Source organism: Patiria miniata, unplaced genomic scaffold (genome assembly GCF_015706575.1).
Source record: "Patiria miniata isolate m_02_andy unplaced genomic scaffold, ASM1570657v1 HiC_scaffold_9, whole genome shotgun sequence".
In the NCBI taxonomy this organism is placed as follows: Eukaryota; Metazoa; Echinodermata; class Asteroidea; order Valvatida; family Asterinidae; genus Patiria; species Patiria miniata.
The window spans coordinates 4353600-4380681 of record NW_024037076.1 but is presented as its reverse complement, the minus strand read 5'-3'; the positions used below and the strand labels follow the sequence as shown (position 1 = coordinate 4380681).

General features: G+C 40.9%; 1 protein-coding gene across 4 annotated transcripts in view; it reads left to right on the top strand.

Annotated features, from left to right (window-relative positions):
- Positions 1-24529, top strand: part of LOC119720109 (fibronectin type III domain-containing protein 1-like) — a 43343-nt gene extending 18814 nt beyond the window's left edge. For 2 of the 4 annotated variants that reach the window (XM_038189654.1, XM_038189657.1), the window contains 17 exons: positions 1348-1544; positions 4056-4134; positions 5234-5423; positions 5991-6337; positions 7035-7101; positions 9594-9790; positions 10566-10635; positions 11499-11564; positions 13881-13942; positions 14607-14642; positions 15852-15930; positions 16727-16800; positions 17356-18455; positions 20662-20757; positions 22205-22428; positions 23634-23784; positions 24071-24529. In XM_038189654.1, coding sequence (XP_038045582.1) covers positions 1348-1544; positions 4056-4134; positions 5234-5423; positions 5991-6337; positions 7035-7101; positions 9594-9790; positions 10566-10635; positions 11499-11564; positions 13881-13942; positions 14607-14642; positions 15852-15930; positions 16727-16800; positions 17356-18455; positions 20662-20757; positions 22205-22428; positions 23634-23784; positions 24071-24131 — 3096 coding nt within the window. In that variant the 3' untranslated portion in view covers positions 24132-24529. The remainder of the gene's footprint in view (positions 1-1347; positions 1545-4055; positions 4135-5233; positions 5424-5990; positions 6338-7034; positions 7102-9593; positions 9791-10565; positions 10636-11498; positions 11565-13880; positions 13943-14606; positions 14643-15851; positions 15931-16726; positions 16801-17355; positions 18456-20661; positions 20758-22204; positions 22429-23633; positions 23785-24070) is intronic. The other 2 variants (XM_038189655.1, XM_038189656.1) reach the window with 2 other exon arrangements.
- Positions 24530-27082: the final 2553 nt, after the last annotated feature.

Here is a 27082-nt window from a genome sequence, read left to right as displayed (position 1 = left end):
GAAGTATGAACGGTTTAAAACTTCCGTAGCCCCTCCATGAATACCCAAGGAAGATGACGGATAACCACGAATGTACTAAGGATGAATACGGTACTCCCACGGTTATCACAAATTTCAAACCGTGAAGATCCGTTTAAAACCGGTTAGGGGCCTGGCGGCCTAGAATGGTCCGAGCCAAAGGCGAGGCTGTTCTGACAACCTAGGCCTCGAACCAGTTTTAAACATCACATTTATGACAGGTCCATACATGTAGCTTTATTATCACATTATCCATAAACACCTCCGACAGTTTATCCATTCCTATTGGTCCAGAGCCCGTCACATGGTTGGTTTTGAACCGCTGGTAAAACACCGGCTGGTTTTAAAGCACTTTATTCCTGGACCCTGCGTTCTGCACCACATTGCGCAGTACGCATGCCAATCTCCATAAAAGGAGATTTTTTAGCACTACACGCGCGAGGCACATACCATAGACATGACAAGAGGGGTGTTTAACAAAACAATGAGGTAAAATTGTCGAACAAAATCATTGGAGAATTGTTTCGACTTGTTTTACTTGTGTTAATTTGCTGTGGAATTTGCTAGAATTGACCCTGAAATTGCTGAACCCTGACCTTATAACACACATGTACATAACGATAGGCAACTGGCCTTGTGCGTGCCGCCTCCCTTTTAGTTTGATTGGCCCGATTCACCTGCACACCCTTAAAGATATAGTCCATCATTTGTAATTTGTGCATTTTGTTCGTTTGAAGCAACAAAAGTGTTCAAAATCTAATGAAGGATACTGAGCAACTAACCTGATGAAGTTTCAGCTAAGCTTCAGCTGTATATTCCGAGAAAAACAGCATTCTAGGATCTCAATTTCAAATCAAAAGTTACTGAATCATGTTTTGAATTGTTGTGAATTGCAGCTATACGCGACGTCACGCACTGATCCGACGAATTATAGCAACCGGAGGTGCGTGTGCGTCGTGCCAATGCTTGCACGCGCTTCGCCGAATAACAAAGTTTTTCAACAATAATTACGCCAGTTACTTTTCGGATGGCTGCAAATGATGGACTATAGCTTTAATGCAGCAACCTTTTTGATTGATGCATACGTACATATTTAAATTAGGTTGACCCCTATACATCATATACTGTAGGTCAAATTGACAATCAACATTTTGGAACTGGAACTATCAGATTTTTAAATGGCTGTCTACAATGATCCACCATTTTGAGTCTGTGTACATGCTAGGACTTTGCTTAAGTTGCACTCATGACTTTGATTTTCAAACTTGGCAAATTTCCACTGCCGGTGCCACGATGTCTCATTTGCTTTGTACTCTTTTTTTTTTTTAGATGAGTCGGCTGTGCAGCATGCTGGCCAGTAAAGACTCCGGATGTGGCAAGAACGCTTGCTATGCCATCAGTTGCCTAGCAACCAGCGCTCAAGGTCACGGCAGGTTGCTAGGTCACAAAAGTTCAGAGGTCATGCTACAGAGATTGGGGTCACAGCTGAGTAACGAGGATTCAGAGACAGCGTGGTTTGCAGCCATGTGAGTATCGTGCACCTTTCCTTTTTAAGATGGATCCTGTGCGTCATGGGTGAGACATTGTATGTGGTGGGTGTGTCATTGTGCTTAGGGGGTGAGTCACTGCGCCTGATGGGTGTGTCGTGTGCATCTCAGGTGTGTCACAGGTGCATCACGGGTGTCTCATGGGTGCGTCATTGAGCCTCATGGGTGCGTCATTGTGCCTCGGGGGTGCACCGTGCCATGCAGGTGTCTGTTTGTGTGTCCTGGTTGTGTCATTGTGCCTTGCTGATGCACACAATAGGGAACAAAAGATTGTATACATCTCCACAGGGCAATTTCTATAGATGAATACGTCTCCACAAGGTTTTCACGAAATAGATACATGGATTTTTACTCAAAAACTAAAAATGTCCAAGGTGGATTGATCTGTCGCAAATGGAAGAGTTTTAGAAAAGGGATATTAAGTCTGAATTTCAGCCAAGGAAATTAATTCTGGTTAAAATAAGAGCATTTTGAAACTTCACTTTCAAGCTCGAAAACTTACTACACGAGAACAAAGAAATGTCTCCACAAGGATACAAATTTCAGTATGTGTGTGAGTCATTGTGACCACAAATTTGTATTCTTGTGGAGACTCACACACAATAGGGAACAAAACATTGTAAAGGTCTCCACAGGGCAATTTCTATAGATGAATAGGTCTCCACAAGGTTTTCACGAAATAGATATATGGGTTTTACTCAAAAACTAGGAATTTCCAAGGTGGGTTGATTTGTCGCAAATGGAAGAATTTTAGAAAAGGGATATTAAGTCCAAATTTCAGCCAAGGAAACTAATTCTGGTTAAAATAAGAGCATTTTGAAACTTCAATTTCAAAATTGAACACTTTACTACACGAGAACAAAGAAATGTCTCCACAAGGATACAAATTTTAGACGGTGTGTGTATTGTGGGTGTCTTGTTGCTTGGCTGTGATGCAAGGGGGTGTGTCAACTAAGTCACATTTTGGTGTGTCAAACAGTTTAAGTTTGACACACTTTTTTATGTGCATTAGCAACAGAATTCGGTAACGAGCCCCCTGCCCAAAAATTGTTTTCTCTGTTTTCTCAAAATGTATAGTATCCCCTGGGCTGCAACTTGAAGAAGTTGGTTGTTATGCACCTTATTTAAGATTTAAGCAATTTTGTTGCTTCAGAGCGATTCTTAAGAAATTGAACGTTACTAATTTTTGGGGGAAAAATTATGCGATATAAAACAAATGATTATTGTTCACTAAAATTGCTGTTAGTACATAAAGATGCCAATTTCTTAAGAAGTTTCATAAGTTAGTCTTTCTGTGCATAAATTAGCATAATTTAATTACAAAATGTCACACACCTGACAGATCTAAATGTCACATGCATGACCACAGAACAATTCCCATTTAATAACATTATTAAAAGCAGAGGGCGTACATTGTTTACGCATTCTGTAAATCACAAAAGACTAGTCTTACTCCGAAATAAGTATGGGAATGTGTGTTCTTAGAACTTTGGAGAAAAGCATGAATTTTCGGTAGGGGCCGGATAACATTTTTACATCTGATACGTCACCCACATGACCAAACTTTGATGATGACTCCTAATATTTTGACACAATTTGTGAAAGTAGAAACTACAGGGTGAGTCAAAAAAGCGTAACCCAAATCCCAAAAATTACATTTCATATGTAAAAAAATATGTGGCACCAAACATTATAATGACTGAAAAACCAATTTCATAAGCTACTTTTAGATGAAAAAAATACTGAAATTGCTCAATCCGTTCAAAGAATATCACTTTTTAAATACAATGACCTTAAAACCTCTTTCATCCAAAAATAGGAGTCATCGTCACAATTGTCTTCAAACATCACCAGCGATAGAACCTCAGTTTAAAAGTGAAAAATATTCAACAAAGTCCTTTTGAAGGCCCGTCTTTAAAAAAAATGGATGTTATAAATCTTGTTGTATGCCTAACCAGGGTTGTTAATAAATATATTGTGTGCTACAGTTGTTGACAGTTGTTGAAACGAGTATTCTGTGTCATTTTCTTTGTTGTTCCAAACAGTCAGAATACACAATAAACTGCGGGGTTTTTTTTGGACGAAACAGGTTTTAGGGTCATTGCGTTAAAAAGGCGATATTCTTTGAACGGATTAATCAATTTCAGTAATTTTTTTCATCTAAAAGTAGCTTATGAAATTGGCTTTCCAGTCATTATTATGCTTGGTGCTACATGTTTTTTAAATATGAAATATATTTTTGGGGGTTTGGGTTCCGCTTTTTTATTCACCCTGTATACTCTGAGGTAGGGAGTGAAAAACCTGATGAATCAGTAAAAGTAATATTTCAGATAGTTAACAAGGGGTGAAGCTTCAAAAATCAGATCAGCCAGATTTTATGTCAAGCAGTGACCAAAGAATGGCCTTAAATGAAAAAAAATGCACAAAGAGCAAATGATCCTAGTACCTTCAATCTTTACTATATGTAATATCTGTTTTCATTTTGACCAGGACATTGCGGACGTTAGCAAGTAAACGAGCTGGCTGTCTGAGGCTGAGGAACCATTCACATGTTGTCCCCGCTTTGCAGGTGGGTTAACTATAGCACGTCTCTAAATCAGAGGTCAAATGTCGGAGGGGCCTTGCTAGACCAATTGAAATTTGGGGTGTGACAAGAATTTGCTGATAGCCTATCCGCTCTTGAATAGCCTGGAATGTTTTCCCGGTCACCTGGCCATCGCAAATCAAAGGGGGGCTGGGCTGGACGCCATCTGACTTTAGGGGGCGCTGTTCAAAGTGGACAATCTGGGACACTAGTGGATAATAGGTGGCACTATTTGTCACTAGTATATGCACTGAGAAAGTGTGACGCCATCTCCCCAGGTTATGCACTCTTCATCAACAACAGTTCGCGCATTTTTCACAGAACATTTTCACAAATTAGTACAACGGAACATCACTATACCGAACACCGCTATACCAATCATTCGGCTATACCGAACATCCTCCATGGCTCCCGACTTTTGTGTACAAAACTTACCAAACATTTTTGTTAACAGAAGAACGACAAGTGGCTATTATTTCCCCAAGAAATAGAAGGGGAAGCCACCGCAATGTTCATTATAGCGGCGTTCCACTGGCTTTTTAGCAGATAGTCACCGCACAAGTTACAACCACAGCTGTGCTTGTTTTCATTTCAGAGGAGAATCAAGCCAATAATGAAACAGGTTTAACACAGCCATTGCAAACCGCAGTGTTCACTAGGCCATTGCTGTGCGCATGAACCAGTAAGGTGTGGTTGCACCAATTGACCTCTGAGTGGCGTAACAACTGTGGCAGTGAATTTGCAATACACACGATTCAGCCGACAAAAGCAATTATGGGGAAATGTTTCAATCGATTGAAACATTTCCCCATAATTGCTTTTGTCGGCTGAATCGTGTGTATTGCAAATTCACTGGCACATCCCCATTCCCCCCCCCCCCCCGCCCCAAGCCTATTTTCAGCCGATGAGAGTCGCTCTCCAAGTAGTATTTGTTCAGCAAGACTGTAGAAACCGTTTTGAAAACGGGATAATTTGATAGATGATTTCATGTGAAAAGCACATAGCACCCTCAAGGGATGTTGCCAAAACCCATTAGACAAGGGTTTTTTTCTCTTAACATATTCTCATCTATTATGAACCACAGATTGTTCAGTGCAGAGGTCCGTCCCATCAAGATCTGAAGGACGAGGTCGAGCTGACATTGGAACTCCTGAAAACGTTGCACCAACCGCCGCCACCCAGGCTACAGGTCAAAGGTCACGGTGAGATCTTCGCTGAGTGGGATGAGGTCGCGCTGAAGAGCGGTCTGGAGGTTACGTACAGATTGTACAACGGTACGTGAAAATGTTAAGATCTGCTCTTTAAAGAGACTAAAGCCATGCAGGATCATTTGCAATACTCACAAAAGTACCTCCCAATTGAATACTGACAGAAACTTTACTCAAAGTGAAGATAGAACTGGTATCAAACACCCTGTGAAATTATTCCGCCTGAAATGGTATCGTTTGGATGAAAACTAGCATTGGAGGTGGTTTCACAATAGGGTGTCCGCAGACACACTTTAGTGCGTCAGCAGTGGAATCCAGTTACGATACCTAAAATGCTGTGCATTCATTTTCTTGGCTTTCTCAAGATGTACAGCCTGTCCCCCCCCCCCCAAAATGCTGCTGCTGTGTCCTTGGAATATTGAAAAAATGTTCATGATGCTTATATAATGTTAAACCTGGGATATTCAGCTTTCAAATGCTATTTTGAAATAGAGCACTCGTACTCAAGTATGAGTACGAGTACTACAACACTCGGGGGTGTCACCCTTACGTTTGCCACAGAATGGTTTTAATAAACCTGTACACTGTTGTAATAGTTTGAACCATTCTTTATTTTGCTTGTTTAATGTACAGATTCTGAGATTCTTTACGACGGCAAATCTCTCAGCCATCTTGTGACGGGACTCCGCGCCGACACGCAGTACTCCTTTCGACTTCAGCTCAGCACCGAAGGCGACGACAGCCCGTTGAGCGAAGTCGCCGTAGCGACCACCGAGGAATCCCCGCCGGACACCCCGCAGGGTTTGAGGATTCTGGCCGTGACGATATCCCAGCTCAAGCTAGGCTGGGCACCCCCGGAATTCAACAACGGCGCCCTCAAGGGATACGTGGTGTACAACGGGAAACAACCAGTGGAGACAACGACAGAGTTGAGTAGCATTGTGAGCGGTCTGACGCCCGGCACGACCTATGACCTTCATGTGAGTACCTCATAATTCAGATTAAGTGTTGTGGTTCAATGCTACTACAGTGGGGGTGAGATGGCCTAGCGGTTAAGAACACTGGACTCGTGCTCCGGTGTTTCAGAGGCAACAGTGGCGTGGGCTCGAGCCCGGGCCCGGACACTTGTGCCCTTGAGCAAGGCACTTAACCATTATTGCTTCGTCCTTCGGATGGGACGTAAAGCTGTAGGTCCAGTGTGTTGTGTTATGCACGCTATAGAACCCAGCAAACACTTATCGCTAAGAGAAGGGGTTCGCCCTGGTGTTTCTGGCAGCTATCCTCATACATACACCATGAGGCTGTACGCGATAGCCACACCAGGCGTTTGTACAGAAGCTAACAGATAACAGACACTACTAGCTCGGTTTTGCAATCGAACGGTAACAGTTTGTGTGCTGGATACATCATCAGTTCATGTGGTTTAACCGCAGGCTATATTTTCATTTAATGTTTCTGTTTCTGTGGCAGACAACTGCTGGTTGGAAACATACACCAATTTATGTTTCATTCAAAAGTGGATATCTTTTGTAATGCTACAAACATAGCATATTTAAAAAGCAAATCCATATTTCAGGGTAAATCTCGCAAAATGGCATGGGGAGAGCGACTTTAACCCAGGAAAATTTGGTAATAATTGTTGAGATCAGGAGCATCCCGTTTGTTTTCCGATTGTAGGTGTGTGCCTTCAATCACAAAGGGAAAGGACCTAAAGCCACCATCACAGCTACCACAACAGAGCTGGGTGAGTTCAATAAATTGTTTTATTTTCAAATTAACATTTCTAGACTGAAACTAGTGGGAAGGAGAAGTCCAAAGTTCCTCTGAGATGTTCTCCCTCCGTGGACAAGTATTTGTTCCTTTGTTTGGATTCTTTGTAAGAAGATGACATTGTTGGAAGTTCTATGCATGTTTCTTACAAGATAATCTTTTGTATTAAAGGCATGTAGGAACATTGGTTATTGCACATACTTTATACAGTACCATGAAATGGACCGACCGATTTAAAGGTAGAGTCTATCATTTGCAGCTATTCAAAATGTAACTGACCAAATTATTGTTGAAAAGCATCCTTGGTTTAAAGATGGTAATGGCACTAAATTCCCTGTGAAATTATTCTTTCTGGCCTGCTGTCATTTTGAAGAAAACAATAAAAGAAGGTCCTTTCCAAAGATGCGTCTAAAGACACATTTTTGGAAATTTCCGTTAGTAGTTTGTTTTTAATTTAGGTCGTGAATAGGTGTGTGCAAGCATTGACACGATGCACACGCGTGCGCGTTGCTATAATTCGTTAGTTCAGTGCGTGACATGGCGTATCTGCAATTGGCTGAATGAGAACGTGTCCTGGACGCTGATTTCAGGCACAATTCAAAACATGACTCAGCAACTTTTTGGATTGAAATCGAGATCCTAGAATATTGTTTTCTCGGAATATACATGTACAGCATTCACTGAGCTAAAAGTTTATCAAGTTTGTTGTTAATCACCCTTCTTTGAGAATAACCTTGCTCAGAGTGAAAATAGGGAATGGTACCAAATACCCTGTGAAATTATTCCACCTGAAATGGTATCGTTCAAAAGAAAACAATCATTGAAGGTGATTTTTGAAAAAAATGTGCCCGCAGGCACACTTTTTACATGCATTAGCAAAGAAGAAAATGTAGCCTCTACCTAAAACTGCAACAGGTTAGTTGTTGGGCACCCTACTTGAGTTTTTGAGCAAGTTTGTTGCTTCGTCACACACACAAAAATGCTTAAAATGTAACGGTCCTGCATACCTTTGAAGGCAGTAATAACACCGCTATAAATTCAAACAAGAATGTTCAAAACGTAACCTGTGGAAGTTTCAGCTCAGTGGATATAACATTTTTCGAGAAAACAGTGAAAACCATGTACAACCTTTTGATCACGAAACACAATTTCGTCAATAGCACTCTTTCATTCCAAAAATCAGTCAATTGACTGATTGTTGGAAATCACCTACCGTAATTTTCGGAATATAAGCCGCGGCTTATACGTTGAATTTGCCCATGAAAATGTTTACTGCGGCTTATACACAGGGCGGCTTATACGCCGAGCCTTGAAGAATAAAAATAAGATTCACATGTGTATTTAATGTACTGGTACAAGAAGAGATGTGTTGCTGAAATGAATTATAAATTAAGAAAGTCATTAACAAACCGAAACCACGTCTCACGTAAAGGTACCGAGCGGTAAAAAGTACGGGGATGAAAGTTGTCTTCGACACTTGCGACCAGCCGTACGTGATACTGGTACAGTGCAGCAGCGATATGCAGCATGCTTTCCCCCCAGCGGACCACACCATTTGTGGTAATAAAGGGGTGTTCTTTCTTGTGAACAATAATTACCAATATTTCCGCTGTTAAAAAAAGAAGAAAAAAGACGACTAAAATTGTTATGGCGTTTGAAACATTTTTTTATTACATAATCAGTTGTTCAACGTCACAATATATTTTGTTTTCTTGAAATGTATTCAAGAAACGATGTAAAACTCAAAAGAGGGACTAAATCACCCCTTACAAAATTAATGGATTCGTCTATTAAAATGTCCGCTTCGTTTTGACTATTTCCGAAGAAAGTTACGATCGAAACTTGAATTTTTATCGCAACTACTCGTTAGTAATCGCAACAATTTGATAAGTTTTGAGGTAAAAACGGACCTGTTTATTCTTAGGACAAAACAAATCAGCATCTGTTGCCACAAAGCAAGATTTGTAGCGCTCCAGTCAGACAACACACGGTGGGTTTCATACTCTCTCACCGGCGTGCGTGGCGCAGGCTGCCGGGCTATGACGGGGCAGCCGGCAGCAGTTCCCGGTGTTTATTTCTCATCAATTCCCATATTTGTTTGTAACAGTATCGATTGTAAATGGTTTGATATAACTTTTGTGGCCCTTTGAATAGCTTCTGTAGTGTAAATGGAACTGGTTCAGAGCATTTTGACTAGAATTTGGAGGCCTTACAAAATTGAATCCGCAGCGGTCGGTGCGGCTTATACGCCGGTGCGGCTTATACGCCGGTGCGGCTAATACGCCGACTTCAAATCTTAATTTGCAGATTTTTGCGTGCTGCGGCTTATACGCCGCGCGGCTTATATTCCGAAAATTACGGTACATTTCTTGATTTCTTCTAAATGACAGCAAGTCAGATGGAATAATTTCACAGGGTGTTTAGTACCAGTACGATTTTTAATCTAAGTAAGCTTTCTTCTTGTAGGCAAGCATGCTCCTGGCAAGCCAAGCCTGACCGTCCGAGGTCGTAGTGAGATCCACGTGACTTGGACGCCTCCAGAGTTCCCTCTAGGTCGACTTCATCGATTTGAGTTGACTCAGAACGGGAAGGTTATCTACTCCGGCACGGAGCTCAGCTATACAGCGCACCGCCTCACCCCAAACACAGAGTATAAATTCACTGTAAGTCATTCCCAGCATATCAATTTGGCTAGATTTCACTAATTTCTACAACATTTGTTGATATCGTTATTGAATAACACAATTTTGAAAGTGAACAAATAAATTAACTGGAACTGGTTTTGAACCTGCGACTTCTGGATTGCCGTTCCGGTGCTCTACTTACTGAGTTATCCAGTCCTAAGCTTCAACTTATTCTAATGCACGTAATGAGTTTCACTTCTGAGGTGTTTGAACAGTGTGTTATAAAGCTGTATCCTTTTGAGTGATCCCCGTTCCCCATTTGCTATTTCCCGGGTTTGCAGCATAATGATGTATCTAGTATCATGACTTTGGGCGTAATTCCTGGTTTGACATCTGACCGGTGCCCCTTGCACAAAGACATTGACAAAATGGGGAACCGCCAACATAGGGCTGGATAGCTCAGTTGGTAGAGCACTGGAACGGCAATCCGGAGGTCGCAGGTTAAAACCCTACTCCGGTTTGTTGTTTTTTTGAGTAAGATTTGAGGCTTGCATGGTGGAGATACTAAATAACGAAAGGTTTGCGGAAACACCATGTGTGAATAATTTTTCAACTAAGAGAATGGTTCTGAAAAGAACCAGAGGTATAAACTCGACGCTCCGGTCAGTATGCTCTGACCGTCTTCAGGAGAGTTTATACCTCTTATATTTCTGATTCCAAAAAGGTATCAAAATATTTCTAATTACAAATGTCGTCCAATAGAGTCTTGAAATTGGACAAGTCATTATTTACCTTTTTCTTTTTTTTTTTTCAGGTTATAGCTGTGACAAGTGAAGGGAAGTGTGAAAGTGATGCAGCGAAAAAGAAAACTCCCAAAGATGAATGTAAGTCTTCCTTAAGTCTGGGTCACAAGTGCGAAACATATTAAAATCTTCTGTGAATTTATGGTAGAACACATTTTCCACTTGGGTGAATTGTCAATGTGCTTTTGGTCTGTATCAGTAAACTATAATTGGCTGGAGCAGGGTTTGAACCTGCGTCCTCCGTAGTACTGTACTGGCGCTCTACCAACGGAGGTATCCAGCCTAATGTAGGTGGTTTCCTATTAAATTTGTCGATGTCGTTGTTCAACTTTTCAAACTGCATCAGTTTTCATAAACCGATGTCAATATTGGACAATTTACAGCCTTTGGAAGCAAACAGGGTATCAAAACAGGGTATCAACATTCCCCAAAGGTCTATTTAAACGACGTCATCTTAGAGCCGGCCTCGGGTCGACCTTGCAACGACACAGATCAGTTGGCGACTGACTTTTTAGAATCAAGCTGCGTCTGAGCTACAACCGTCGGGAACAACTCAGTCGCCGATTTTGTGCGACCTGAGTGTAACTGCGACGATATTAAAACAATCAGTTGGCGCTCAAAAAATCACCATTCGCAAGAGTAGAAAAATTCAACTTCTGCGACGTGTTCTGTGACCATCACACGATTTCTCAGTTTTGTGACCTGAGCATTATTTTTCTGCGTGATGCCGATGGTTCCGTAGTGGCGCAAGCAAATAGCGGGTAGACCTGAGGCCGGCTTTAGATGATCAGATTAAAAATGATGACCCCTCCAATGAGTGTGGACTTTCATTTTTTGCTGTGTTTAGTATTTAGTAATTTGGCTCTTGAGCAAAAAAACCAAAAAACAATCCATGGAGTAGTAAGGTTATTGATTTTTCCATTTCAATTTTTGTTTGCTTCCAGATAATGTGCAATCGACAGCTCCTATTTTCTTCTCTCATCCAGTCAGAATGACAGAGGAAACACCTGGTACGCAGAATTAACTGAACTTTAAACATTGCTTTGGGCCCCCAAAAAAGTCTCCTGTTTCTGGTATGCGCGCGTCGCCGTAGCCATGCGCGTCGGCAAAATTCAACGCAAGATGATGTCTCAAAACCGCCAAACTCACTGGTTTGACTGGAATCCTGCTGCTGCACAATTTTAACATGTTTTTAGATGGGGTTACGATCGAGTATAAGCTTTATGTGGCCTCTCTGGACTCCCATATATTTGCACTAAATTTAGTCAGGCACCATTTGCAGTCATCAGCCGACATTTGAAGAAGAAAAAACCGGTAAAAAAAAAAAGCCGCGTCGCCGCACCACTTTTGGGGCAAGCTCCATACCAGAAACCAAAGCCTTTTTTTTGGCCTTATTTAATGCTGAAACTAAAATTCTAGTTTTGTGTTAAAGGGGAGAATAGTGTGATGGAGGAGTTGTGCAAGCATGGTTTGAAACTGGTGAGGGGCCTGACTGCCAATAATGGCCCGAACCGAAGGCGAAGACTATTATCGGCGATCAGGCCCTTAGCTGGTTTCAAACATCACGTTTATAACTACTCCATTACACTGTTATTCCCATTCATAACTATCTGTTTAGTAAAAACCATAAAAATGGGATAAGTTGACAAACTTTGAACGATTTTGGTGTGCAGTTTTACTCCATGTTTGGCCCATTTCTATGGGGCGTGCGGCACACGCGGTATGCCACATTTCCTCATATGGAGATCATATCAGTTTCATCTCAAGCATCCAGGGCCGGGTTTTGGCATCCCTTGACCTGGAACATGTTTCTGACGTCACAGTCATGACGTGAAACATGTTTCCAGTGCACCGCGAAAACACCTGACGGACATTTTTTTCGTGATGTCACTTTGTAACCGATGTCAATTTTACGCGATTTGCAAGCAAAAGTCGGGCAGTTTAATACTTTTCCAGTATTTTCCCTAGGCAGAGTAATTGTTATGTATCAACTTTACCCAGCCGACTGTACAATCCCACTGTTTAAATCCCTTTTGTGGAAACAAAGTAACGTTGTTTGCTCAAACTTGTTTCCTTCATCTTGAAAAGTAAGTGAACCGATCGCAAGTCTCGGTTTAACCTTCGTCGGAACAATGATATGATTTCAGTATAACCGAAGCACCAAAATAGTCCCGAACCAGAAACATGTTTACGGTCACTGCGCCAAAACGCTGCCCTGATGTAGCTGGTATGCGCAGCGCTACTTTGCGCGCATGGGCGTAGCGAGGGGGGGGCAAGGGGGGCACTTGCCCCCCCCCCCCCCCCCCCCCGGAAAAGCAAAAAAAGAAAAGAAAAAAAAAAAGGAAGAAAAAAAAAGAAAAAGAGGCGCGAAGACAAAGTGGTGTAAATTTAATGAGTTGGGGGGGGGGCAAAATGTCCTTGCCCCCCTCTAAAACTGATAAATCGAGAATGTGTTGAGAAATACAAGCATTTTTTGGCAAAAACATTTTTTTGCCCCCCTCTAGAAAAAATCCTGGCGACGCCCATGTTTACGCGTGGAGTGCGTGGTCTGGTGACCGGTTTTAAACATCACCACTTAAAGATATAGTCCATCATTTGTAATTTGTGCATTTTGTTCGTTTGAAGCAACAAAAGTGCTCAAATTTAAAAAAGGGTACTAAACAACTAACCTGACAAACTTTCAGCTCAGCTTCAGCTGTATATTCCAAGAAAAATAGCATTCTAGGATCTCGATTTCAAATCAAAAGTTGCTGAATCATGTTTTCAATTGGGCCTGAATTCAGCGTCCCATACACGTTCTCACTGAGCCAATTGCAGTTACGCGATGTCACGCACTGATCCGACGAATTATAGCAACCGTGCACGCGTGTGCGTTGTGCAAATGCTGGCGCGCGTTTCGCCGAATAACAGAATGAACTACTACTTTGAATTTCCTACGGTGCGTCTTAAGAAGCACCATTGGAAAGGCCTTCTTTTGTTGATTTCTTCAAAATGACAGCTTGCCAGATTAATTTCACAGGGAGTTTAGTCCCCTTACTATCTTTCAACCAAAAATGTTTTTTTTACAATAATGACGCCAGTTACTTTTCGGTTAGCTGCAAATGATGGACTCTGGCTTTAAACACCAAGCAGTGTTTAAACGGCAGTTACAAACCACCCACATGAAAAATTCTCGACCAATAGGAATAGGTAAACTGTCCTAGGTGTTTATGATTAACTTGTTAATTAAACCAAGTATTTATGTATTTATTCATTTCTATCCCTGGCACAATTTGAATGAAGGTGCTGAGCACTGTTTTATTGAGTTCTTGATGTGGTTTTTTTAGGAAAAAGTAAAGACAAAAGCTCCAGGGCCCATTCAAGACATGGTCGGAAGAGGTCGGCCAAGGTACAGTGTAAATTTATGTCTATATATAGGAAATTTGTTTGCTTTTTATTTTATTCAGAATTACTATTTATGCCTTACCAAAAAAATCCCATGAGAAGATATTGGTTAACTTGCCACAGGAAAGTGCAAGTATTTTTGTGCATGTATTTGTTGTCCAATGGTCGTGGTGTTGGACTAAGGAGTGATGATACATGGGTTCAAACCTTGAACTGTTGCTTGTGTTCTTGGGTAAGACACTTTACTACAATTGCCTATCTCCATCCATTAGATTAATTGGTTACCTTTGAGGGTAGAGACCAAAATGCGCTGATCTCGAGCTGCTGCAGAAAAGTGGTCTCATGACCTGATGAACAGGGGTAATAAGTCCGTAGCATACGTCGATGAAGAGCAAAACCTAATTTGATTTACATCACCCCGACGCAAAATTCCATCTTATGAATAACTCTGTAGCACTTTGAGACTTTAATATAAAGAGCTATATGATCACCAGAATATTTTTCTTATATTCTTTTTCCGACCTTTTTAGCCCACAAATTTGTGTACATACCAGCAACTGAATTAGATCTACATGTAGGTGTGTGGTAACAGTTTGTTCGTGCATACTTACATCCAGAAGATATTTTGAAACATTTTTTTCTTTGATTTGTTGTAATGCTGCCATCAGAGGAAACAGTCATTGACTCAGTCTTATGTATTCTGGGTAAGAGCACTCATTTGTATAAAGTGGAGTTTTGTTTGCAGAAGTGGATTTTTCATTTCCATCACGTTACCACTACAGCTAATAATTCTAACAACTTTTTAGCTATTCTGGATCAATTCGGGCGATTCACAATGCAGTGCGCCACCAAGAGTTTGCCATGGAGAGTTCATTTTTCAAGATTACGGTCAACAAAACATGGCCCATTTGAATGAGTGTCAGTAGAAAACTTCAGCTAATTTGTCATAGATTGGGGCATAGCGTTCTGCCGCCTTACAAAAAACTCCATATTGATAAAAAGAAAAGAAAAGGGCAAACATTATATTCGAATCATACTTTTACAAACTTTCTGGCTGGAAAAACTAACAATTTCAAATGTCCCGCGCTGCAAATTTGTCGACCATCTCCCACAATGCACTGGGAAAAATGAACTCTCCATGGCAAACTCTTGGTGACGCACTGCATTGTGAATCGCCTGAATTAAATAGAATTGTGTGCACTCTGGAACCAGCTTTACTAGGCTTGCCTTGTGTCGTTCAAAATATTTGTTTGTACTTGTGCATCAGATCTTAGTTATTACATTGGCTCCTTTACTCTCTTTTAGAAATAATTGTTTGAATTGTTAGTTTGTACATGTAAAACATGTACATACACATTTGTTTAATGTGTAAAACAAGGATTTTCTTTTGTTCCTCTTCCCTTTTCCTTTGTTTGTACTCTAACTTTTTCGCAACAGCTCTCATTGGTTTTGTACACGTTTTCTAATCAAGGTCGTCCTCGATTTGGTTCACTGTCCTTGATTCACCGATGATGTTGCACGTGTGTGTCCTCACATACTGGAATTTGTACCCTTGTGGAGACATTCCTTTGTTCTCGTGTACTAAAGTTTTCAAGTTTGAAAGTGTAGTTTAAACATGCTCTTATTTTCACCAGAATTAATTTCCTTGGCTGAAATTTGGATTTAATATCCCTTTTCTAGAACTCTTCCATTTGCGACATATCAACACACCTTGGAAATTCCTACTTTTTGAGTAAAATCCATATATCTTTTTCGTGAAAACCTTGTGGAGACGTATTCATCTATAGAAATTGCCCTGTGGAGACGTATACAATCTTTTGTTCCCTATTGTACACATGTCTCCAGAGGGTACGGTGTATCAGATCTCGATTTACACCATAAACAAATGCATCTATTTTTGTGTGTGTTTGTAGCAGCGACATCTGAAGCAACCCATATCTCCAACCTACACTGAGCCTCCTAGTCTACGATCGTCATCTCGCCCCTCATCAGGTACAACATTTTTTTTTAACTTGCGGAAATTGCAGTCATAAGCCACGTTAACTAGAAAGATGTCTTTAACTTCATAAAGGTCCTCAGCCTACAGAACATTTCTAAACAGGGGGAAGTTGAGGGGCTCAGTACTCTTCAAGACATTAAGTTTTGACATCTTGAATTTGGTAAGGCTCCATCAGTTGTTTTTTGGTCAGGTTTCAGTGAATTTCCCACTCAATAATGTTTCATTGGCCCAATGATCAGGGGTGATAATAATGTAAAGCGCTTCGTTCTTAGAGTTAGTTCTTATTGCCTACAAACATTTTTGGAGCACTGTAACAGTGAATTTGTTTTTTATACTGTTAAATTTTTTCAGAGAAAACTTATCACCTTAAACATAAATAAAGAGACTTGGCATTGATGGATTTCCTGAAGTTTTAAGTAATTTTAGATGCTAAAATGAAGGGAATTATGTTCTCCAAATGTGATGCGATCAAGCTAAATGAGTCGGTTGTCAGGAATTTTTATTTGGAGATACAGGCCAAAATAGGGCCACTTCATCACATCACTTCATCACATCTCTTGGTGTCCCGACTTCCATAATTTTTGAACTAAAGATAGTATCACCATGCAGTTTTCACAGCAGTAATGCTGAGATTGTGCTCTCTTCAAATCTTTAATAAAAAAATGTTGATTAGGGTCGACAAACGACTCATGTAGCTTGATCGCATCACAAATGATGCATTTGTAAGGATTCAAATTAAGCATGTTCATTTGATACAAATTGAACTTGCGTATTGATTTCTGCCTGCAGGATTCAGTGATGATAGCTATCACGCCAAAACCCACTCCAGGCAAAAACAATCTGCCGGTGGTTTGGAGAAGCGGGTGAGTTATTGATTGTAAAAAATCTTTTTTAATTCCTTGAAGAATAGCCCGATCAATTAAACCCTGCCCAGTGTTTTTTTCACCAATCACAGCCCTGATTAATGTCGGAAATGTCGGAAATGCACAATGGGCTCCGTGCGCCGACGAAAGAGGACGCCCTTTTACCTAGCAACGGCGTCCCATGGGCGGGACATTTCGCTGGTTGGCGCGCACCGTTCCTTGTTTGTGACGCATGTACACCAGGGGATTTGTACCATGTACACACGCAGTGGCCGCGCTTCGCGGCAAATGAATTGCAGTCAGGCAAGATGGCGTCAGTCGGTCACCCCCAACTGTACTTTCTTTGCCGGTGAGGGGGTACTTGTGAACAGAGCGGATAGTCTGGCAACCACGGCTTGGCTTTGAAAGGTCTAATAGATAAGATATCCTTGAGGATGCAGATTAAGATTGTGCATTAGTCATTTTCTTAGTTTTACCTCAGAGAATAACTCAAAAAGTGAACCCTGTCCGTTTTCCTTTGAGGTTTATTTCTTTGACTTTATTTTGTAAAAGCAGGGAAGTAAATCCTCAACAACAATGGAGCCCCTCGCTGAATGGAGCAGCGAGAGAAGTTCAACCTCGTCCTCAGAGACTGGGGAGGATGATGATGAGGAGCGATGGCCTGGTGCTGATCACCTCAGTTACAGAACCTCAAGCACCTCACACGGTAGACATAGGAAACCTCAAGATGGCGCCTCGTCCAAGAGGGGAACCTCAGGAGGTAGTCATTCTAGAACCTCACCTGAAACAAGTAGGGGATTGGATAGGGATACCTCCAAAAGTTCCAACAAAGGCCACAGGGAGAGCATCAAGAAAACCTCAACTGAAATGGAACATGAATATGAACGATCGACCAAAACCGAGAGGTCAAATTCTGACGAGGTCAAACCTCAGGTCAGGGGTCAAGCCAAAGTGAACTCCAAAGAGTCAAACGATCATTCCAACGCAAACCAAAGATATGCCGACAGCAGCAGGGAAGCAAGCGCACAGAAACCGTCCAAGACTACAATGCAATATGTTAAGACAAAACGCCATGCCGCTGGTCACCACGGCGACCAGGAATCGGACCCAGTGGCTTTTAAGCTGGATCGACTTCTACGCAGCTTGAAAAGCACCACCACACGTAAAACGTCTCTGAATTCCCACCGAGCTGTTGGGCCGGGGAAGGACGGCTTACAACGGACACCGACAAGCGTGACGTGGGATCCGCGATTGAGTAGCAGCGTGGGCTCAAACTCACACGTCGCAAAGCGTGATTTGAAGTTAGACGGGGTGCCACCGTCGAGAGAAATCGCAACCTCCGGCAAGGAGTTTACGTTACTAGCGAACGGTCAGATCGTGTACAGGGACTCGAGATCTGGCAGTGGGACGTCCAAGAAATCATCGTCGTCTTCAGAAGCAACGACCATGACAACGGTAAAGTCGGACAAGAAACCCTCCAAAGAGAAGAGACGAACCTCAACCAAAGCGTCGCAAGGAGACACCTCATTGCAACCTCTTCACCCAGAAGGATTCACTGCAACTGAGTCACACATTCCTGATATCTTCCCCTGGGATGGAGGTGATGTGTCAAAGGTCAGCACAGCTCCTCCTGCTAGTTGGATAACTCAGACCAGGTATGGCTTAATAGTTCAATCATTCCCAAAATTGGACAGTTTTGAATTTAATTCGTCGCTACAAAGCCAGTACGGTATTTCAACCGGGCATACGCACAATGATATGGGTCATGGGTCATTCGGGATAATCGAGCGCTCATCCAAGGAGCATGAACGCGCAAGGAGAAGGGCGCACAGTGTTCATGCATTAACTACTAGCAGAATGGGCGGTCGCTTAACATCGCGTAACTTCGGTCAGGGTTTTGACCTGGACTACTTTATCAAGATACCCAACTGGCTTGTTGTGTCTTCGCAGATAGTTTACACCCCCCCCCTTTGAACCCTCAAGCCCCTCCCCCTCCTGAGCATGCGTGTGGTAGTGCATTAACTTTCACAGCTTTGCTATTCTGGCATGTTGCATGCAGTGTTGTTACAACAAACCCAAATCTTTTTTTGCTCGTTGGAGATTACTTTTGTTTACAGTAAAGGTGCTCTGTCACCACTGTTGGCAAATGTGGTCCTTTAAAAACAAATTTTGCCTTTTGTTTGTCAAAAAAGTTGAAATATTCTAATTTCTAACCATGTGTTTGCCGTGAATTAAAACAATCTTCCATGGTGTTTCTGCATCTTATTTCGTCATGCTGAGTATGGCTGATGACTGGCAGTCGGTTGGGGTTGGACCTGGGGGGGGGGAAAGGGGGCACTTTTATCCATTTTGGCATCAATATTTTATAAGTAGAAGGCTCCTTCCCTCCTTGCAAATAATGTGAATTTGAAGAGGATGTATACATATTGGTACATACTTCATATTGTGAACAGAAAAGATATGGTATCTCAGTGCATGATTTCAGATTTTTAAAAATAAATACGAGATTTTGGTGCCTAGATTAGGCCGGATACAAACTTAAAAGTGTCACGATGTACCGGAACACATTTCCAGCAAGTTTGTATTTTTGTTGCTAGAGTAACAATCATACACAATTGTAGTCAAGTCCATCACAATATTGTGCGTTCTTTTAGCAAAACGAAAACAATTCACACACATCCCTGTGTGATTTGTTTTCGTTTTGCTGAAAGAACACTGAACTTTTTTGTGATCCGTGGACAGAACCTTACAACGGTGGTTGTGTTTAAAATTCCGTAACTTGAAAAGTACCATAAGTGATTTGAATGATTCTTGTACTGAAAGAAAGCTTATGAATTGGGCTTTCATATCCTAGATTTTGAAAATGCTACATGCAGAACTTCCCTAAAACAATGGTCCCAACATTTGTTTTTGGGTTTGTTTGTTTAACTCACCCTGTAGTTTTCACCGTTTGTGAATTGCCTTGTGATTGTGAGCATTTGTGAATTGGCTTGTGGTTTACAATGTACTTGTTTACCAGGCTTGTGAATTAACTGGTGATTTACTGGTACTTATGACCAGTCTTGCAAATTGGCCTTGTGATTTACTTGTGACCAGTCTTGTGAATTGGCTTGTGATTGTGTCCATTTGTGAACATTTTGGCTTAGGATTTTCTCGTGACTTGACTTGTGGATTGGCCTGTGATTTGCTTGTGACCATTTGTGAAGTTGATGGCTTGTGATTGTGACCGTTTGTGAATTGGCTTGTGATTTACGTGTGACCGTTTGTGAATTGGCTCTTGAATTTACTTGTGACTGCTTGTAAATTGGCTTGTGATTTTCTTGTGACCGTTTGTGAATTGGCTTGTGATTTTCGTGAGACAGTTTGTGAATTGGCTTGTGATTTACATGTGACCGTTTGTAGATTTGGCTCGGGAATTCACTTGTGACTGTTTGTGAATTGGTTTGTGATTTTCTTGTGACCATTTGTGAATTGGCTTGTGAATTTACTTGTGATCGTTTGTGAATTGGCTTGTGAATTAACTTGTGATCGTTTGTGAATTGGCTTGTGATTTTCTTGTGACTGTTCGTGAATTGGCTTGTGATTTTCTTGTGACTGTTTGTGAATTGGCTTGTGATTGACGTGTGACTGTTCGTGAATTGGCTTGTGATTTTCTTGTGACCATTCGTGAATTGACTTGTCTTTTTCTTATGACCGTTTGTGAGTTGGCTTGTGATATTCTTGTGACCGTTTGTGAATTGGCTTGTGAATTACTACTTTAGTGGTGTGCTGTGCTTGCATGCTATTATCGCTTGCTAGTCTGTCATTCCTCATTGATGCTTAACCCACTCCCCATCATGTGCTTAATGCTTACTACTCCAGGACTGCCTTAGCAGATAACGCTATCCCGTTTCGTAGCGCCCTCGCTGATTATTCATCTTTCTACCAACGAGCTAACTCCATCATCAGTAGTCACAGGTACAATGGAAACTATGTATCCTTGCTTCTTAAACAGGACTTATTCACAAAATAATGGGGTTTTTTTAATCTTAAAAGGGAAGATACAACATTTGCAAACATCACAAAACGAAATTATCAAATTATCACAGAATACCTTACTGGATTGTTAGGGAATGACAGTCTAAAGCATCCTGTAAAATCGTGGCTCCTGGTGTGCTGACATTTTAAAGAAAAGTTGTATTTTTCCAACACTGGTCGGCCAACCAGCGTTGGAGAAAACTGTTTTTTTCTTTCAAAAAACTGCTTGCAAACTCTTTGCTGCAAAAACTGCAAAAACACTTTGCAATTGATTACACACTTGTGAAGGGGTACAAGCCTGCTAGACTGATTCTCTGACCTTACGATTCCCCAAAGTCTATAAATTCTCCGTTTCATCTTAAGTGGGGTCAGGGAACCAGACTACAACAACATAAATGGTTTTCTTGGCTTTTCCAGCATCTACAAGCCCAAAACGTGAAACAAGTCATTTTAACAATATTTGCTATAGCATACTAATCCTCCAAATTTATTTATTTCTGAAACTTGGAGCAAAAGCAAAAGTTGTACATTCCCTTTAAGTTTGAAAAATAAATTGTGAGGCATTCTGGAAAAATGAGACAGAACTGAGCAGAGGGCAAAATGGGGGTTTGCAGGGATTAGGAAAGAGAATAAAATTCTCCTTACATGTACAATACTGTTCGTTTCACTTCAATCAGACATTCCGTTGACAAGTTATGGCTGTTTAAAGTTCGCATAAATCAACATGTCCAAACAGCAAAATACTTTCTTTTGTTACGAATTTTGTATTTGTGAAAATGAAAGATGCCAATTGATTTCCTTAAAAGCACTTTGATTCCACGATTTTTATACTATTTCTTTAGATAATGTGTAGTAGCCATATCAAAGTTTACAAAAAAATCTGAAAATTGAGAAAAAATGACCTCCATTCGTTTTTTTTTGTTTCTTTTGAATTTTGTCATTGTTCTCCACTACGGCTTCTGCCCATTCTGTCTCATTTTGCCAGAGCGTCTCACAATTTTGTATTTTTTTTTTTTGGTGTTATAGTATTTGTGGTTCATTTCCCTTTTGGTAAGGTTGAAAAATTAAACAAAAAAGGTAAAAAGAAAAAAAAAAAAAAAGATGATTTATCAACTTAAGCCACCCTGACTCTCAAACAAACAAATACCTTTGAATACATGTACCTTGTAAAATTCTCTGCTAAAAGATCTTTGTATTTTTGGTAATGTTTCAGCTCATTTCGTTGAATGCTTTCCTTTTCTGTTTTAATGACATTACCGGTAATTAAGCAAATTAAATTGTTAGTAATTTAAATGATAAAAGTATTAAGCAATGTGTTTTTTAAATTGATCAATTGTTTATGATTGAAACGCAACACAATCTTGAATCAATTTCTACCCAATTCCAGACCCACACTTAAGAAGAATCTGGCCAAGCTCGCCAGCTACCCGGGAGCGTTCCCCATACAGCAAGGCGTCACCGCCATCCAGTACGAACCCGACTTCCCGGCCAGTAAGCCGGTAGCCACAAACAAGTACCAGTTTATCCCGACGCAGTACAGAACGCAGCCGACCAACCTGCCCGGCCAGCCGATGCACAGAGGGCCAACCAGTGCCAATTTGTACGATAAAAGTGAGTCGGTGCAATTATTGTGTTTTTTGGGGGGGCTAGGGCCAATTTCACAAAACTTGTCTTACATTTATCTTTTAGACGGGTCAAGACGTTGATACAGTTAGGTATTATTACTACACCTCATAAATATTCATGATCAAATTGGAGCGTGTCATTGGCTGATTCCATGCACGTCCGGGAAGTAAAAATGATAACCGCCCAGGTGACGTCATCCCGGTGAGTATCCAGCTCGCTGCCATGCGGTAGTTTTTTCTGGTAGCACCAAAAATTCCCTCTGGAACCTGCCTCATAGTGAAGTCTATGGCATGTAATCGTTACGAAACCAGTCTGTTGTAATCCTCTTTACTACTGCAGTAACAACACATTATACAGAGTGAGTAAAATAAAAACAAAACCCAATGTTGGGACCATTGTTTTAGTGAAGTTTTGCATGTAGCACTTTCAAAATATAGGATATAAAAGCCCAAATCATAAGCTTTCTTTTAGTACAAGAATCATTCAAATCACTTACCAAAACAAATCACATAGGGATGTGTGTGAATTGTTTCGTTTTGCTAAAAGAACGCACACCTTTTTTGTGATCCGTGGACAGAACTTTAAAACGGTGGTTGTGTTTAAACTTGAAAAGAACATAAGTGATTTGAAAGATTCTTGTACTAAAAGAAAGCTTATGAATTGGGCTTTCATGTCCTAGATTTTGAAAGTGCTACATGCAGTACTTCAATAAAACAATAGTCCCGACATTTGGGTTTCAGGGTTTTTTTTACTCACCCTGTAGAGTGTTAGCACCAGACTATATTTTGTACTGTGATGAAGAACTTGAATTGTGAGTAAAGATGCCAAACTTAGGCCGTTATTGACAAGGCAGTGAGGCTACTAAAGAGACAGTGAGGCTGCTAAATATTTATTAGGTGTTGTAAAACAAATCCAGCATGGTTTATTTCTGGAGAGTAGTTTGAATTACTGTTCCCTCGGTGTAGGTCAGCTTGACTACCTCCCGACGCGAATAGTCAAGCTGACCTACACCTCGGGACTAGTAATTCCCACTACTTTCCTTCAAACCATGCTGTATTTTAATAATGCCACCACCCGCCATAAAAGGCTGGACATGCTGCTGCCTTCTACCCCCCGCCCTTCGCCACTCCCTTAGTTAGACCACCGTATAACAGTATATTTTTAAAATCGAAAAATTGATACATTTTTAGGTGCCTATGCGAAGAAGCTTGAAGCTCTTTCCCAGCTGAGTACAGATCGTAAGGCAGGCCTGGTTTGCCATGAATGTACTCATGATCATAACGAGGGCAGGACAACGCCGAAAGCAATGGTTGCACTGAAATACTCGCATCGAAATGATCTGTAAGTATGTCTGGGATTTTCAAGGGAAATGTTGGGATTTGAATGGAATACAGACGTGTTGTAATCAAGGTACTTGTGATGGATCACAAGCCATCACAAGACCATCTAAGCACTATCGATATTTCTACTACAGCAAAATAAGTCGGATGAATAATTTCTTTCTCAAAATATTGTAGAAATTAACTTGCACATTTGATCGGTATTAACATCCACTTTATGATAATAACACCAGACAACGTGGAATTGCCCACATGTGATTTCTTTTGAATTTTTTTTTTTTCAACAGCTCGGTATCTGTAGGCGGGGCCAAGACAAAAAGTAGTCCGGTGCCAGACATAGCCAGCTGAAAGTATGCACAAATGCCCGAAGCCAGTCTCAGGAAATGTAGTTACTTGAATTAGTTTAGAGAATAATCACTGTACCATAGAGAGCTATATAGTTTTATAAAAAGGAGTTTCTAATGTTTCCAAAACTTTTCATTTTCAAAAACTTTTCAAGAGTATACGGTACATGATGGACCAGACCAATCACGTTTCACTATCGGTTGATCATTCTGTGATACTGGTCAAACGTGCCACCATTCATTATGCATTGTATCCTAAGCATAACACTGCAAAAAAAGAAAGTCCACACATGTTGGAGGGGTCCTAATATTTTGAATCATGATTGTCCTATGATAACGTCCGTTGTAGACCTTTAGGAAATGTTAGCCAGCGGCGGCAGAACTGTTTTCAAACTGGGGGGGGGGGGGATCCCCCCCCCCCCCCAAAAAAAGGGGCACTTGCTCAGTAAAAGACATCTTCCGTCGGTGCAGTACCGTATCCAGTATTTTTTTTTTTTGGCACATCCGTGCTGAAATGTCGACACGTTTTTTTCACCAGACACTTGGCCTCCGTAAAATCAAACAGTGTTGGGGGGGGGGGGGGGGGGGGGAGGGCGCGTACCATCACCCAAAATAGGGGCCCTCTTCAAAACTAGCCCTTATGCAAACTACGCATTATGTGTCCAAATTCTTCGTTCATATCAAAAGTATCTGGAAAACGGTTACTGAAAACAAATTAAAATCTCTGCTCGAGGGGACACATTTATGTCTGCAAGAGGGGCACTTGGGTATAAAATTTTTAAGGATATTATAAGTCTGCAGTGGCGTCGCCAAGGGGGGGCCAGGGGGGGCACGTGCCCCCCTGGAAAACCTAGTGCCCCCCCGAGTGCCCCCCCATCTGAGATTTGGGTTGGTAAAAAAATATATATATATTTTGTTATATTCAACTCCCATCATCTGAGTTGGTTAAATAGCAATTTCTGGAGATATCTTCAGATCGAATTTAGCATCAAATGTGGCACCATTTTGCATCTAGCCCATCCTCCGTATGCGAAAATGTTCCAAAGGGGAGGGGGGCACCCCGTCCCCTTAGACCCCTCCCCCAGGACGGCGATCCGTATCCACCTAAGTGCCCCCCATCAAATGCTGGTGCCCCCCCCCAGACTGAAAAGTCTGGTGACGCCACTGCCTACATGATCAACCAATAGCGCAAACGTATTTCATTTTTTTAAGGGCATTAAAGTCTGACATTTCCTACACGATCAACCGATAGCGCAAACGTATTTCATTTTTTTAAGGGCATTAAAGTCTGACATTTCCTACACGATCAACCGATAGCGCAAACGTATTTCATTTTTTTAAGGGCATTAAAAAGTCTGACATTTTCTACACGATCAACCGATAGCGCAAACGTATTTAAAGCACAACTTAGCGATAGCGCAATTTCACCAATTACTCCTAACAAGTACAATACCTTAACACTCACAATGTTGGAATTAAAGGAATGTACAACATTTGCTTTTGCTGCAATTTTCAGATTGGAGGATTAGGCCAAAAAAAAAGTCTCCGGTTTCTGGTATGGAGCTTGCCCAAAAAGTGGTGCGGTGTCGCGGCTTTTTTTTTTTTTACCTTTTTTTTTGCTTCAAATGTCGGCTGACGACTAAACTTAGCGCAAATATATGGGAGTCCAGAGAGGCCACATAAAGCTTGTTCTCGATCATAACCCCATCTAAAAACACGTTAAAATTGTGCAGCAGCAGGATTCCAGTCAAACCAGTGTGTTTGGCGGTTTTGAGACATCATCTTTTATTGAAAAAAAAACTTTTTCATTTTGCCGACGCGCATGGCTACGGCGACACGCGTGCATACTAGAAACCAAAGACTTTTTTTTTTGCCTAAGTATGTTATAGCAAATATTTTTACATTGACTTGTTGCACGTTTTGGGTTCGTAGATGCTGGGAAACCAAGAAAACCAATCATGTACTTGTAGTCTAGTTCCCTGACGCCACTTAAGATGAACCGGAGCAATTTTAGACTTCGGGGAATTGTAAGATCATGAAAATCAGTCTAACAGGCTTGTAGTCTTCACAGTTGTGTAATCGGTTGCAAAGAATGGTAATGCAGTCAAACTAAATATGAAAAATTAGGAGCACGTTTTGAAGAAAAAAAGCCAGTTTTTCTCGTCAGAAAATGTCAGCACACCAGGAGCCGCAACTTTAAAGGATGCTTTAGGCTGTCATTCCCTAACAATCCAGTGAGACATTTCGTGATAATTTGATCATTTCGTTTTTTGATGTTTGCAAATGTTGTATCTTCCCTTTAATTAATTTAATCTGCAATTTGTTCTGAAATACAGGAAAACAAAAGCAGCTGCTTTTTAACACTTTAGAGTGGGGGCTCTCACTACCAGCTTTAAAAAAAATATTTAATTTAAACTTTCAGTTCAGTGTCTTGTTTCTTCAGCTAGTCATTGAGAATTAAAATGTAAAATTCCCTCTTATTTCCCAAAAGATCAGACAAATCTATTATTCAAATAAATTGATGACATAATTAATGTATAGAATTTATAAAAATTTTGTATAAATCTTTACACCATTTGTATATTTTGAAAATTGTATGAATAATAATGCGAACAAAATAATTGAAGAGAAACAATATTTTCCAATAAATTTCTTCCCTTTTTTTTTAGCAGACTGGAAGGTCTTGTCTTGAAGATGATGTCATCATGATGTCATCCATGACTCATTCCGTCCTGGTTGGCTATGGTACTAACTAATTCAATTCTGATGTCACTCTGATGTCATCATGATGTCATCATGATGTCATGCATCCCAAGGCAAATGTCACGAAACGCTAGAATTTTTTTTGTGTCTTAACTTACAACGGGTAACCCATCGTAACTTATGATAGATGGTATACACCATTTCAAGAAACTTACGATGGATTTAACTCAGCGCAACTTTCATGGTTACTCA